This window comes from Schistocerca gregaria, chromosome 5 (assembly GCF_023897955.1).
Source record: "Schistocerca gregaria isolate iqSchGreg1 chromosome 5, iqSchGreg1.2, whole genome shotgun sequence".
Classification (NCBI taxonomy): Eukaryota; Metazoa; Arthropoda; class Insecta; order Orthoptera; family Acrididae; genus Schistocerca; species Schistocerca gregaria.
This window is the reverse complement of record NC_064924.1, coordinates 599,180,126-599,196,884: the sequence shown is the minus strand read 5'-3', so window position 1 is coordinate 599,196,884 and position 16,759 is coordinate 599,180,126. Positions and strand designations below refer to the sequence as shown.

The following is a 16,759-nucleotide window of genomic DNA, read 5'->3' as shown; positions in this document are numbered from 1 at the left end:
TTCTCTAAATCCTCGCGCGAACGAAAAAATGGCTGACATCGAAATAAGTGCCCAAGGAATAGAAAAGCAACTGAAATCACTCAACAGAGGAAAGTCCACTGGACCCGACGGGATACCAATTCGATTCTACACAGAGTACGCGAAAGAACTTGCCCTCCTTCTAACAGCCGTGTACCGTAAGTCTCTAGAGGAACGGAAGGCTCCAAATGATTGGAAAAGAGCACAGGTAGTCCCAGTCTTCAAGAAGGGTCGTCGAACAGATGCGCAGAACTATAGACCTATATCTCTGACATCGATCTGTTGTAGAATTTTATACCATGGTGTTTGCTCGCGTATCATGTAATTTCTGGAAACCTAGAATCTACTCTGTAGGAATCAACATGGATTCCGGAAACAGCTATCGTGTGAGACCCAACTCGCTTTATTTGTTCATGAGACCCAGAAAATATTAGATACAGGCTCCCAGGAAGATGCCATTTCCCTTGGCTTCCGGAAGGCGTTCGATACAGTTCCGCACTGTCGCCCGATAAACAAAGTAAGAGCCAGAGGAATATCATACCAGCTGTGTGGCTGGACTGAAGAGTTTTTAGCAAACAGAACACAGCATGTTGTTCTCAAAGGAGAGACGTCTACAGACGTTAAAGTAACCTCTGGCGTGCAACAGGGGAGTGTTATGGGACCATTGCTTTTCACAATATATATAAATGACCTAGTAGATAGTGTCGGAAGTTCCATGCGGCTTTTCGTGGATGATGCTGTAGTATACAGAGAGGCTGCAGCATTAGAAAATTGGAGCGAAATGCAAAGTGCAGGAAGATGTGCAGCGGATAGGCACTTGGTGCAGGCAGTGGCAACTGACTCTTAACATAGACAAATGTAATGTACTGCGAATACATAGAAACAAGGATCTTTTATTGTACGATTATATGATAGCGGAACAAACACCGGTAGCAGTTACTTCTGTAAAATATCTGGGAGTATGCGTACTGAACGATTTCAATTGGAATGATCATATAAAATTAATTGTTGGTGCGGCGGGTGCCAGGTTGGGATTACCTGGGAGAGTCCTTAGAAAATGTAGTCCATCAATAAAGGAGGTGGCTTACGATACACTCGTTCGACCTATACTTGAGTATTGCTCATCAGTGTGGGATTCGTACCAGGTCGGGTTGACAGAGGAGATAGAGAAGATCCAAAGAAGAGCGGCGAGTTTCGACACAGTGTTATTTGGTAACCGTGACAGCGTTACGGAGATGTTTAGCAAACTCAAGTGGCAGACTCTGCAAGAGAGGCGCTCTGCATCGCGGTGTAGCTTGGTGTCCAGGTTTCGAGAGGGTGCGTTTCTGGATGAGGTATCAAATATATTGCTTCCCCCTACTTATGCCTCCCGAGGAGATCACGAATGTAACATTAGAGAGATTCGAGCGCGCACGGAGGATTTCCGGCAGCCGTTCTTCCCGCGAACCATACGCGACTGGAACAGGAAAGGGAGGTAATGACAGTGGCACGTAAAGTGCCCTCCGCCATACACCGTTGGGTGGCTTGTGGAGTATAAATGTAGATGTAGATGTAGTCGACTTAGCGCCCGGCGTGCCAGATATGTCAGTCTGTGCGCCGCTTCCCAGGCACTACGGGTGTTCCAGAAGTTGTCTGTTTCGCCTGTCATACCAGGTAGAAATATTTGGAGCAGACGCTAAACTGCGCCAGAGACGGGATGACTGTTCAACTTGAAAGAATTAAAAAAGAACCGCTTGTGTTCACAACATCTCTACAGCTGCTCCCACACCCCAAACCATCAAAAGAATCCAAGATGCCTCAGTTGGGCGTTGAACCGATCCTGTCAAACAAGAAACCGGCTCCCACTAATCAAGTAGCGGTCTATAAACACCTGACCCGCTCCATACCCAACACTTTCGATTGATATTTGTTCGTGTAAGCATTTTTATTTAAAATTTATGACGAAACAAGCAATCACATATTCTAAAGTGTCTCCTTTTAGGTTCATGCTATGGGCGTATTAGTTGTGTACATGGGCAGCGAAGAGGGAAGAAGGGTGTTGGATTCTGCTTACAACGACAACGTACAGGAGGACGAGCGGTCAGGACTTGTAAGTGGCCATCAAGGGCTGCCGTGAAATGACAGAACAGGAAATTAAGTCAAGTGAAGAGAGTATATTTCAATGTACGGTATACAAGGGGCGCGCCTAGGGTCGGAAGTTACTCGGTTTAGGCCAGTCCAGCAGGTCAAACAACTAACTGAAGTGGACAACAAGGGGAGGCGGTTCATGTTAATTGATGTTGGTGGCCGGTCATGGAACGCAGAGCCAGAGAAAGACGTCTGTTGTGCTCGAGGTCTGTATCACAAGAGAGAGAGAGAGAGAGAGAGAGAGAGAGAGAGAGGCAATTGAGTTCCAGAGTCCACACACGTGACCCCGTATCCCACGCACACTATTGGCTAAAACCGGTGGCATGAATTCACTAGCAGTTTCAGCTTAAGGCTCAAGGCGTCTCTTGTTAGCAGCTTTAACTGGACAGAACTGCCTCGGTTCAGAAAGACAGGCAACTTCTCATGTAGGCACAGCTTATGTTGCTCCGGGATAAAATTTGTTAAGGTTTGATTGGGCCTTTGAAATACATTTTTTAAACCTATTGCCTAAAACATTCCTTGACTGACTGCCACCCTGTACGGTTGGTTTCTAGACACGGTGCATGCGTGTCTTGTACTCAGCTATGAAGTTTGGGAATCTGACACAGTCGGAAGCAATGTAATTTTCCCAAAATGAACGAACAGTTTTCTTTTGGGCAAATAAATAGGTTGAAATAACGAAAGCTAAGTCAATACTTTATTTACAAATTGTTATCGAAAACCTTTGAACCTGAATCATTTACAAGACATGGCTATATCCCTGGTCAACAAAAAATGTGTCTGAATTCAAGAGAAATACATTTCTGTTTTTAATCAACTTATGCATGTGATTCTTCAGACTTCTTACAGTCACGGCCAGCACACTATTAAGATCACAATCGTAATGTTGGAAGAAGCAATAGTATGCTGCTCACAAGTAAAATCATTATTCCATTAATAATCATTTTTTTCGGAAATAGCTGACAGACCTGATATTACCCGGGTATTTTTTCAATTGGAAACGCAAACAAAAAACTAGCTTTGTTCGTAGTGAAGTATCGAAAAAATTTCATTTCTATATACTCGCGAAAACACCTTTGAAACTATGAAACAGACGTACAGAGAAATATGTGTAACGTACAAATGTGTAAGTACATATTATCAAACGTGTTTCAGTACGCTGGGCGCATCTGCTTCGCGTATCTACAACGCGATTTTGTAAACGTCTCTATCGAAATACCTCTTCACAGCTCAGTAAACCGCTATGGTTTTCGGCTACAGGCGTTTGCACTTCGCAGTCGAAAGCTGTCAAAAGTGCTGCCACATGTCAGGAATTCCCTTCATTTGTCTCGTCGGTACGAGTATCTCAGCAGTAACGAATAAATGTATGAAAACTTCATGCATGATGGAGGCATTTTTCATGCGTCTCAGTGTTTATGACGTCATATCTCTTGAGCCATGAGTCATCCAACAATAAAATTTTTTAAGTGCATTCAGCGTCATATGTCAACACTGTCTACAGCATGTATTGAGAATATAATTAGTAGAAAAGAAGTAACAAATTTAATCACCATGTACAATGTGGCAGTTCAGAACGCATATCAGTGTTTATATGCCATATTTTCTGAACTATGAGTGGTAGCATTATATACTTTTGGAGGAGCATTTGGCGACGTATGTGTCAACTGCCTAGGAAATATATTGCAAATACAGTTAGTAGCACATAAGAAATACATGTAAACGTCATGCACGATATTGCACTTTTATACACATCTTATTGTTTGTGACGTCATATCAGCTGAACTATGTTAGACATGTGGTGCTTAACCCTTCCCCACAGCGATTGCCGCGTGACAGTAAAGGAAACGTGTACCAAGTTTGATTGAAAACGGTTCCGTGGTACACAGGAGATATGGAGCACACACACACGCACTCGCACGCACACGTATATATTCAATTTTATAATATGTATGAACTAACGAAACGTTCTTCGAAAGGTGAAGTATGGGGCTTATTAGACAATTTAAAAAAATTAATTTTATCCACCCCAACTAAAAAAAAAGTTTTTGAAAAGGTGAAATACGAGACCTGTTGCTGAGTGGACAGTAAATTGTAACACGTAACTTCCTGGAGCAGTATTGTTTACATTCCACGATAAGGTAGATTACAGATGAAATTGAACCAAATTAGATCTTAAAATTTATATTTCAAATGCATTTGTACTGACGAGGGAATTATTTCGTCTTAAGTGTGTAACAACCCGCAAGCACACAGTCACAAAATGGTTGAAATGGCTCTGAGCACTATGGGACTTAACTTCTGAGGTAATCAGTCCCCTAGAACTTAGAACTACTTAAACCTAACTAACCTAAGGACATCACACACGCCCATGCCCGAGACAGGATTCGAACCTCCGACCGTAGCGGTCGCGCGGTTCCAGACTGTAGCGCTTAGAACCGCTCGGCCAACTCGGCCGGCCACACATTCACAATTATCTCGCGAACGACTGCTTTACGTACTTGTTTTTACTGGAACGTTATTCACACTATTATTGTATACCATTACCAATGTCAGTTTTCGCTACTGAATGTGATACACCAGGTATATATTCTTCATGAGTAATCTGCAGACGGTACCACGAAAGCGCGGAGTGGAAGGACAGCAGAACAATTAAAATGAGAAAATGGTGAAGAAACCATTTTATATGAAAAGGTGAATTTTCTGCAGAAATATGGACAATGAATTGAGGAAAAGGCTAATGAATTGTTGTATGAGTATTCTAATACATAATGCTGAAACGTGGACACTGAGGAAGAAAGATAAAACAAGGCTGGAAGCTTTTGAAATGTGGACATAACAGTGATGGAAGGAATAAGAAGGGTGGAGAGAGTGAAACATGAAGAAGTACTGAGAAGAGTGGAAGCGCAAAGACAGTTACTGGATGTAATAAACAGATGTAAATCATACTGTATTGGACATATATTAAGAAAGAAGGAAAGGTTTATAAAAATAATCTTAGATGGGCATGTGGAAGGAAATAGAAGGCGAGGGAGAAAGAAATTTCAGATCCTGGACGACGTGATGAATAGCAAAACATACAGTGCCATTAAGAAGGAAACATTGGATTACAGGAAATGGAGATGCAAAGTACCTACTGATATAGCAGAAAACTGATGATGATGATACCAAGTATCCTTATTTTTCATGTACTCTAGTTTAATGGTTTTATGTATAGTTTTATCCACTTGCCGTACACTTTATCGAACGTTTTTATCATCAGAAAATCACTACTGTTTACATGCATTCTAAGTCCTACAGATTATTTTAACATATTACATAAGGATGTACAGAAAGAGCCTGTGAATAATTATGAGAATCATCGATGCCCAAATCACTTAAGCTGCACCAACGGTCTGTACAGTGGAACTTACACTGTACTTGATGTCCGCAGTTACACAGGGGAGAATACTCTAATAAACAGAGTTGTGAGAGTACTGTGTACTTTATAGTCTACTATTTTAACATTTGCGTGGATTAGTATTGTTAACTTACCATTATATGATGACGATATTGTATAATTGGCAAAACCTCAAGACGAACTAGGAAAATCAATCCATCTTTTTAACTTAATTGGAAAATATTGTAATTTTAAGATAGCAGTAAATGAAACTAAGACAATGGCATTCGATGGGAAATACGCAGAACAAAAATATCCTTAATTGAAGGTTCCATTGGAAATATCCAGAATTAAACAATACTCTAATGGAAGATTAAATTTTTGGAACAGGTTCAGGACTTCAGTTACTTAGGGAGCTACATTACTTATAACGAAGATAAGGGTGCAAACAAATATTAAATTACAGAGAGATCAGAGTGTATGTCGCACTAGATGCAAAAAATTAAAAAAACGTAAACAGACATAAAAATGATATTTTATAAGGTGTTGGCTGTACCTGTTCTACTGTATGGCACTCAAATTTAGGTTATGAATGGGAAAGATTTTAAATGTGTTCAGGCGGCTGAAATAAAATTTAGGCAATCAGTCAAAGATTGTAGTATGTTGAAAAGGATTCATAACGTAGAGATTAGACAATATTGAATATGTTTGCAGTAAATGACAAAACAGAAGGAAACTGGAATGAATATTTGGAACAAATGGAAGAAACAAGTTTTCCAAAAATGCTCTCACAATACAAACCTAAAGAAACATAGGACGGTGAGTTAATTGACGGATGTGAGGTTAGAAGTGGTAGATAGACCTAATCTGTGACTGTCAGAAGACAAAGAAGAAGAAGACACAAGGCTATTTTAAATTTTCACTTTTCTATATTCTAATGGTGTTAAAACAACCAAACATTTGTTTTTAATTGTATGCTAAGAACAAGTGTGTGATCTTGCCACCGACACCACCTAGCAGTAACTTTTGGAAATAATCATCTGCTGTCTCTCACACAGTGCTTTTGCACTGCACGTAGATCCGACAGAATACAACGTATCCAAAGAAATACACACGAAGTTGGTACGTTCTCCTGTAACTCTATTAGTTCTTTTTTAAAAAGGTTATGTAGTTTGCAACGTCACCTAACAATTTTCTGCGGAGTAGTTGCTCTCTAAACAGCAGTCCAAACGAGCAAACCAGTTGCAAATTTACCTGATGTTGCTTGCACCATAGATAACTGTTTATAAAGGAATAGCTTCATAATGTCGTAGAGGTGATCAGCACACTTCTGCTTTCATACGCAGGAGCTAACTCGCTGCAAAAAATAATCTGTAACTGTGATCCTGCAGTACAATAGTTTATGCACTGGCTAGAATTGCGAATTCATAAAATACACAGAAACATAAAGTAAAAGATACAACAGTAATTTAATAAAAAGGATTCTACTATAACCTCTGTAACTGATGTAGACGACAGAGAATTATGATAAATGTTTATTCGAGAAACTACATCTGAAATGAACGGAAAGTGGTTGCACGATTCCCAGTTAAAATACGGACGGGAGATAGCCTTATCAAATGCAGTAAAGTCGCGTTGAGAGCGGTATGAGAATGGTAGCAGAATCCACAAGCTACTTAGTCAGCATAGACGCGTGATAACTAAGGCCATTTCATGATCACAACACAAGAAAAATTCATGGTTTAAAATAATTTACAAATTAACACACGTGAGATAAAGAGTAGAGACTCATACTCTGTCTATTCCATTTCTGTACTGGAATTGGCAAAAGAGTATTGTAGCGGTTGTTCACTGCCTAGAATACAGAACCGAGTGACTCAAATCAGCTCAGACAGGTCTGCCTTTTTGCCAGAATTCAACTTAAAGTGATCCCACAGCATTCAACATCTCACGTAAAAGTGCCCTCAAAAATTAAAGTCTTATAACAACTTTATCACCTACACGATCACATAACATTCATTACCACAGGCAGTCTGCCTTCTTCAAGCACAAACGTAAAAGCGTCCCGAATCGCTGCCTTAAACGCACCCTGAAAAAGTGTCCATCTCCACTTAACTTCAGCAGTGTCTGCTTTTCCACTGGCTGAAGTCGTTACCACCAAAAACACATCGTTCAAATGTTCAAATGGGTGTGAATTCCTAAGGGACCAAACCGCTGAGGTCATGGGTCGCTAGACATACACACTACTTAAACTAAATTATGCTAAGAAGAACACACACACCCATGCCCGAGGGAGGACTCGAACCTCCGACGGCAGAGGCCACGCAATCCGTGGCATGGTGCCTCAAACCGCGCGGCACACATCGTTCTTAAGACCTACAGACAAGATTGGACTCAACTTGACCACGTCCCGCACTAAACTAATACATTACAAAAGTATTTAAATAAAGAAACGTTGTAAATATATGATCACACTCAGATCACTGTAATAAAAATGAGTTGTCTTTGCGAGGGGCGTTTGAGAAGTCCGTGCAAAAATAAAAACTACTTACGCGTTTCGGGTAGACCTTTCTTATTTTTCGACATAGTCTCTTTTTAGACTTATATACTTCGTCCAACGTTGTTGTAATTTGTTGATCCCTTCCGAATAATATGAATTGTCCAAGTCTGCAAAATAGCTATTAGTTGCTGCAATCACCTCCTCGTTTGAATAAAATCTTTGTCCCGCCAGCCATTTCTTCAAATTGGGGAACAAACAGTGGTCCGAGGGAGCCAACTCTGGACAATAGGGGGAATGTCAAACGAGTTGGAATGCTATTTCCATTAATTTTGCGACCACAATTGCTGAGGTATGTGCTGGTGCATTGTCGTGATGGAAAAGGACTTTTTTGCGGTCCAATCGCTGGCGTTTATCTTGCATCTCAGTTTTTAAACGGTTCAGTAAGGATGAATAATATGCACCTGTAATAGTTTTACCCTTTTCCAGATAGTCGATGAGGATTATCCCTTGCTAATCCCAAGAGACAGTCGCCATAACCTTTCCGTCGAAAGGAATAGTCTTCGCCTTTTTGGTGCAGATTCTCCCTTGGTAACCCATTGTTTTGATTGTTGTTTGGTCTCAGGAGTATAGTAATGTATCCATGTTGCATCCACAGTGACGAAACGACGTTTAAGGTCGTGCGGATTCTTACTGAACAGCTGCAAACCATCTTTGCAACACTTCAAACGATTCCGTTTTTGGTCAAGCGTGAGCAATCGCGGAATCCATCTTGGAGATAGCTTTCTCATGTCCAAATGTTTATGCAAAATATTAAGTATCCGTTCAAACGAGATGCCCACAGCACTAGCAATCTCACGCATCTTAACTCTTCTGCCATCCATCACCATAGCATGGATTTTATCAATGATTTCAGGAGTTGTAACCTCCACAGGGCGTTCATAACGTTCAGAATCACTTATGCCCATATGGCCACTCCGAAAATTTTGAAACCACTTACAAACTGTTCTAATCGAAGGTGCACAGTCACCGTAATTTTTATCAAGCTTCTCTTTAGTCTCCTGAGGCGTTTTGCCTTTCATAAAGTAGTGTAATTGTGGTGTCACCACCAGACACCACACTTGCTAGGTGGTAGCCTTTAAATCGGCCTCGGGCCGTTAGTACACGTCGGACCCGCATGTCGCCACTATCAGTGATTGCAGACCGAGCGCCGCCACACGGCAGGTCTAGTCTAGAGAGACTCCCTAGCACTCGCCTCAGCTGTACAGCCGACTTTGCTAGCGATGGTTCACTGTCTACTTACACTCTCATTTGCAGAGATGACCATTTAGCGTAGCCTTCAGCTACGTCATTTGCTACGACCTAGCAAGGCGCCATGTTCAGTTACTATAAGAATGTATTCTGAAGAGATAATATTGTGAATTATGTACCGTGAAGAGCGACGTTCATCATTAATGGATTAAAGTTAAGTATCAAACTAAGTACGTCCGCTTTCTGATTTCTAATTCCTTGTCATGTTCCAGACCTCACGTCAGTATAGATCTTCCCTCCTCACGCCAGCCTGCGTGAGCTAAAACGCGTGCGTTTCGGCCTCCTCTAGTAACACGGTGTTGGCTCTTCTGCCGACACAACAGTAATCACCACACGAAGTTGTTTTTCGTCCATTTTTTGATAATTACTCGACTTCCTTGATTCATACGAATGCCAAACACAGTGAAATAGACGAATTTGGCTGAAACTTGGTGTGCGTTCTTTCCAAAGATGCTACTAACTAAACATGACCTCGATACGCGCCGGTGGTGCCATCTCTCGGACTTCGCACAGACTTTTCAAACGCCCCTCGTAGTTTGCTTGAGAGAGTAGAGGCTGTTACTGCTCCTAACATTTCACCATGAAGGCAATTATGTAACTACTTACTGGTCATTTTGAGAGAGACGTACGTAAGGAAATTGATTTTGTGAACAGCCACTCAAGCGGAACAGATGAGGAGCCAGTACTGACCAGGACACTCGTGGCCGGACTGCGCGTAGGGCGGCCTGCGCACCCTCGGCGGCTGCGCCAGCGGCGCCTCCATGAAGGCGTAGTAGCCCTCCGGCGGGGCCTCGTCGTCTCCCCAGGCCGCCGCCAGCGCCAGCAACACCTGCAACACCGACCGACACCCTCACAGTACACAAAAATACAAACACGCGTTCTGCTACTGTCAGAAACTGCATAAAAGTTTGCAAATGATATACGAGGGGAGATCAATGTACCACTACTGACCTTTAAAATTGCTACACCAAGAAGAAATGCAGATGATAAGCGGGTATTCATTGGACAAATATTTTATACTAGAACTGACATGTGGTTACATTTTCACGCAATTCGGGCGCATAGATTCTGAGAAATCAGTACCCAGAACAATCGCCTCTGGTCGTAATAACGGCCTTGATACGCCTGGGCATTGAGTCAAACAGAGCTTGGACGGCGCGTACAGGTACAGCTGCCTATGCAGCTTCAACACGATACCACAGTTCATCAACAGTAGTGACTGGAGTATTGTGACGAGCCAGTTGCTCGGCCACCATTGACCAGACGTTGTCAATTGGTGAGAGATCTGGAGAATGTGCTGGCCAGGGCAGCAGTCGAACATTTTCTGTATCCGGAAAGGCCCGTACAGGCCCTGCAACATGTTGTCGTGCATTATCCTGCAGAAATGTAGAGTCTCGCTGGGATCGAATGAAGGGTAGAGCCACGGGTCGTAACACATCTGAAATATAATGTCTACTGTTCAAAGTGCCGTCAATGCGAACAAGAGGTGACCGAGACGTGCAACCAATGGCACCCGATACCATCACGCCGGGTGATACGCCAGTATGGCGATGACGAATACACGCTTCCAATGTGCGTTCACCGCGATGTCGCCAAACACGGATGTGACTATCATGATGCTGTAAACAGAACCTGGATTCATCCGAAAAAATGACGTTTTGCCGTTCGTGCACCCAGGTTTGTCTTTGAGTACACCATCGCAGGCGCTCCTGTCTGTGATGTAGCGTCAAAGGTAACCGCAGCCATGGTCTCTAGCTGATATTCCATGCTGCTGCAAACGTCGTCGAACTGTCCATGCAGATGGTTGTCGTCTTGCAAACGTCCCCATGTGTTGAGTCAGGGATCGAGACGTGGCTGCGCGATCCGTTACAGCCATGCGGATAAGATGCCTGTCATCTCGACTGCTAGTCATACGAGGCCGTTGGGATCAAGCACGGCGTTCCGTATTATCCTCCTGAACCCAGCGATTCCATATTCTTCTAACAGTCATTGGATCTCGACCAACGCGAGCAGCAATGTCGCGATACGATAATCCGTAATCGCGATGGTCTACAATCCCACCTTTAAACGTGATGGTACGCATTTACGACGGGGCATCACAAAAACGTTTTACCAGGAGACGCCGGTCAACTGCTGCTTGTGTACGAGAAATCGGTTGGAAACTTTCTTCATGTTAGCACGTTGTACGTGTCGCCAGCGGCGATAACCTTGTGTGGATGCTCTGGAAAGCTAATCATTTGCCTATCACAGCACCGTCTTCCTGTCGGTTAAATTTCGCGTCTCTAGCACGTCATCTTCGTGGTGTAGAAATTTTAATTGCCTGAACTGTATAATGCAACATCTTTTTCACCAGCCAATTTCGGTTTAAAAATGCGGGATTTGTTGTGGGACATAGCGTAATATTCCCACTTCAGACCCTATCATTCCAGTACGTGGCGGCACTACATGTAGCCTTCAAAAAAGCGTCTGTAGCGGAGGTGCGTTCCAAGCAGAGAGCTGTCACTGAGTTTCTTGAGAGTGATGACAAGAGCATTGCAGATATTTATGGGCACTTAAAGAAGTTTTTTGGAGACCTGGCAGTCAACAAAAGCACCGGGAGTCGTTGGGCGAGCGTCTGTCATCATCGCAACAAGGTTGCGCAAACCTGTACGGTCACTGGCGCGCTGACCAATCACATACAGCTGTGACTCCTGCAGTGTTGGAGCGTGCGGACACTCTTGTTAGATGGAACAAATGGATCATAATAAAGCACCACGCTGCTCAACTGGACGTCTCTATTAGTGGTGCTGACACATTCGTCCACCAGCTGCGGTGCCTCCTGGTTTCCTCGCCGCCTAACATTACACCATAAAATGCAACGAGGGACCATCTATGCTGAACTGCTTGCGCTTTGTGAGGCTGGTCGTGACAACTTTTTGTGAGACATCGTCACAGGCAATGGTACATGGATTTATCACTCCGAAGAAAAAGTTCAAATCAACAGCTTTAGGCAGTAAAGTCATGGCGCCGGTCCTGGGAGACTCTGAAGGGGTCATCCTGTTTGATGTCGTCCACCCTTATGGTGCTACTCTTAAGAAATTAAAGAAAGGACTTCAGCGTGTTCATCGCCACAAAACTGCAAAGGAATTTTCTTTTACCCAGGACAAAGCAAGGCCTCCCGAAAGTCTGCGCGTCCGAGATGAGCTCTCAGAACTTCACTGGACTCTTCTCCCTCATCCGACCTACAACTCGGAACGCGCGCCTTCCGACTGCCGTCTGTTTGGCTCAATGACAGATGCACTTCGCCGGAAGCAGTACGTACGAGGGTCACTCCAAAAGAAAAGCAGACTTTTTTTAAACTTCATCTTTTATTCTACATGTTTGAAACTTTTACAGTGTGTAGATACATCCTTTAGGAACAATATTTTCATTTCTCCACATAATTTCCATCCCTCTCAACTGCCTTACGCCATCTTGGAATCGGTGCTTGTATACCCGCACGGTAAAATTCTGGACCAACCTGTTGGAGCCACAGTTTGGCAGCGTGCACAAGGGAGTCATCGTCTTCAAATCTCGTTCCACGAAGAGAGTCTTTCAGTTTCCCAAAGAGATGATAGTCACTTGGGGCCAGGTCAGGACTGTAAGGCGGGTGTTTCAGTGTTGTCCACCCGAGTTTTCTGATCGCTTCCATGGTTTTTTGACTGATATGTGGCCGTGCATTGTCGTGCAACAGCAAAACATCCTGCTTTTGCCGATGTGGTCGAAGAAAACTCAGTCGAGCATTAAGTTTCTTCAGTGTCTTCACATATGCATCAGAATTTATGGTGGTTCCACTTGGCATGATGTCCACAAGGAAGAGTCCTTCGGAATCGAAAAACACTGTAGCCATAACTTTTCCAGCAGAATGTGTGGTTTTGATTTTTTTTTTCCTTGGGTGAGTTTGCATGATGCCACTCCATTGATTGCTGAGCACAGCCTCAGAAGCAAACGTAAAATACTGTTTGAAGAAACAAAAATTTTGTCCCAGGCTTCCAGATACTGGGACTCTATAATTAAGTAGGTTTTAGAAATAAGAATGTGTGAGGAAACCTTCAAGCGAGCTCTCGATGCAGAGAAGAGCCAGTGATAATCGTCGCAATGTTTTTGCTAATGCAGGAGCGGCGGCGCCACCAGCGCCGACGTTGACACCGTCTGTGACAGTATGACGTAAACACCGACCAATCAGACGCCGTCTTTAGGCTATATAAAGCCACCACAGCAGCAATTTTTACAGTCAGTTGCTCCTGACGAAGACGATGGTGTAACAGTCGATAGCTCGAGGCTTTACTCTCGAAAGACGCAGCAAGAAGTGCGAGAATGTTTTATACAACACATGATTAATTTCGTTAATACATTCACTGTACACACGTTGCTTCCAATAACCCCAAATGTGGAAGTTTAAAGGCATTAGGTCCGAAGATTGTGGTGGCCATGACTTCAAACCAGCTCCTATCCAACGCTGGGCAAATTTTGTATCCGGAAACTAGCGAACATTGTTGGCGTTGTGTGCGCGAGCGCCGTCTTGAAAGATGAAACCTGAGAACTGTGGCACTGCATACAATTGCAACACGTCAATATAGTTGTTCGACGTCTTAGTCTGCTCGACCAAGAAAAATGGGCCTAAAACTTTACTACGCACCGGGGCACACCACGCGTTAACCTTAGCAATGTTACCGTTCATATTCAATGAAGGCAGGAGGATTTCCAGAAACCCATATTCCGATGTTCTAGCATTGTGCATGAGCACAAGCATGGAATGTGGCCTCATCGCTAAACAGATTCTTGTTCATAAACCGTTCATCATGGTCTACCTCTTTAAGCATATCTCTAAGAAACACGAATCGTTTCGGCTTGATAGCATGCAACAACTGAAACCTTACTTTCTGTTATCTTTTTTATACCTAAGTCTCAAGCACAAACACCCACCGATTCTTTGGAGCTCGTTAGATAGCTATCCCTTTTAGCATCAACAGATTCGTCACTTACCGAAGGCCTACCAGAATCTTCGTTAAACGTGAACGTTGGCCACGGATTCGAATCTAACAATGCACAGTACATACTGAACTTTCCTGTACTACCGTCCACATCTCGACTGACATGGCCTGATCCGTTGCTGCTATATAGTTCGTTGTGTTGCAACATTACCTGCGCGCGCACACCGGTGAACATCGTTCTACAGAAACTCCTTGCGATACTGTCCAGTGTAGCGCAAGTTTCGACCTTTCGCTTCGTTTCTGTTAGGTACAGCAAGCATTAGTAACTGCACTGTAATTTTATACTTGGTGACAGAGACATTCTCTGAAAGGTTTTGTTGCATATCAGGAGTTGTTAAATTTTATATATTGGCTCTGAGTACTATGGGACTTAACATCTGAGGTCATCAGTCCCCTAGAACTTAGAACTACTTAAACCTAACTAACCTAAGGAGATCACATACATCCATGCCCGAGGCAAGATTCGAACCTGCGAGCGTAGCGGTCGTGCGGTTCCAGACTGAAGCGCGTAGAATCTGCCGCATTTGCGATATTCTCCTTTGTTACTGTAATACGCAATTCTCTTTCTTAAAACAAATCTGTGTTTCAAAATTCGTGTTTCTTAAGGAAATTTAATTTGCAATTATAAAAATTTTACTTCTGTGCAGTTGTTAATTTTTTTATTTGGTTGTGTCAAAGGAAATTGTTTATGATAATTTCTACGTGTCATTGCAAATACATAGGTGGGTGGGGCGCGGGTGGGAGGGAGATGAAATTACAAAATCAGCATGCACCGCGCCTCAAGCCATTGGTTTCTACTGTTTCAGGGTCCTACTAATAGAACGGTTATTATAGACACCGCTACATATGTTACCATTGTGCAGCGTATTTCGAGTTAAGTGCTCTGCCACTCCGTTCTAGGGTATCGCTGTCTTCGAACTCGCTGCCAGTTTTTGGTGTATGGAACCGGAACCGGCCCGAGTGAAATTAGAAACCAGTGTTGGACGGGGAACGAGATCTCCACCTGCTCAAGTTACATGTATATCTTTTGGAGCTGGTCTTACAGTACGTTTTTTCAGGGATCAGTTCAACGCATTCCCTGTCTGGTTAGCATGGTATGCAGTCTTCTTTGCGTTAATATTACGTATGAACTTGCGTAACTCTACTTACTTTTTAACAATTGTATATCGGGTCTTAATGGAAATACACAAATTCATTTTCAGGGAAATATTTCTATCGATGCACTGAATGGATCACTTTCTGCTATTTGTTCTTGCCATCTCTCTTTTTTGTAGTCTTTCTATTTTGATGCTGTCCTCCAACATGTTCTTATTTGTCTTTCTAGTTTATTCAATTTTTCATCTCTGTACACCCAGTGTATTACATGATCTGTGTTACATATTCTAATCTTTGTTTATCTCTACTCTTCCAGATTAGTGAGACTTCTTCTTGCGACACTGGATTCGCATTCGGGAAGACGACGGTTCAATCCCGCGCCCGGCCATCCTGATTTAGGTTTTCCGTGATTTCCCTAAATCGCTCCAGGCAAATGCTGGGATGGTTCCTTCCAAAGGGCACGGCCGACTTCCTTCCCCGTCCTTCCCTAATCCGATGAGACCGATGACCTCGCTGTCCGGTCTCCTTCCCCAAAACAACCGAACCCAACTTCTTCTTGCGTGTTTCAACATATGTTCCACTAGCCTAGCAGCTGTACAATAAGAGTTTTCACAAAAATATTTCGCCTTTATAGTGCCTCTTCATTTCATTCCTATCTTTACATCTAACTCTCAATATTTCTCGAATCGGCACATTCTTTTTGAGTCCCTTACTTTTCACATTTCACTTTCGTGAAATGTTGTGATCGATTACAGCGTAAGAAACTTCTTCCTCGTTTCTAGCCAGAAGATGCTTTTAGCCAATCGAAGTTCTTTAGGCCTACCTCAATACGTTTCTGATGTCTTTGCTTACTGCAAAAAATACACTGTCCAGTCACGTTACTGTGATCACCTGTCAAAAGCCTCAATGAACATCTTTTGTGGCGCAGGCCGCTGTGAGAGGTGCAGGAAGAGAGTCAATGAGGTTGTATAAGGAACCAGCAGGTACGCGGAACCATGACAACTCTAGTGCCAACGCAAGCTGTGCTTGATTTCTCGGTTGAGGTTCCATGGCACGAACAGCCCGAACGAGGTGGTCTCACAGATACCCGGTTGGGTTTAAATCCTGGAAATTTGGTGGCAACGGGAGTGCGGTAAACTCATTCTGGTGCTCTTCGAACTACGCACGTACACTTCTAGCTGTGTGACACGTTGCGTTGTCATGCTGGTAGACGCCATCGTACAGGGGGAATAACAAATTGCATTTCGGGGTGGACATGGTCCCCAGGGATAGGTACATACTTGTATTGATCCAGTGTGACTTCTAGAATGACGAGATCACTCA

At 43.2% G+C, this 16,759-nt stretch overlaps 1 protein-coding gene across 1 annotated transcript in view; it reads right to left on the bottom strand.

Annotated features, from left to right (window-relative positions):
- The window catches only part of LOC126272905 (uncharacterized), a 337,543-nt gene that overhangs the window by 109,912 nt on the left and 210,872 nt on the right, over positions 1 to 16,759 (bottom strand). The window contains exon 2 of the mRNA XM_049976169.1: positions 10,020 to 10,158. Within this exon, the coding sequence (XP_049832126.1) occupies positions 10,020 to 10,158 (139 nt within the window). The remainder of the gene's footprint in view (positions 1 to 10,019; positions 10,159 to 16,759) is intronic.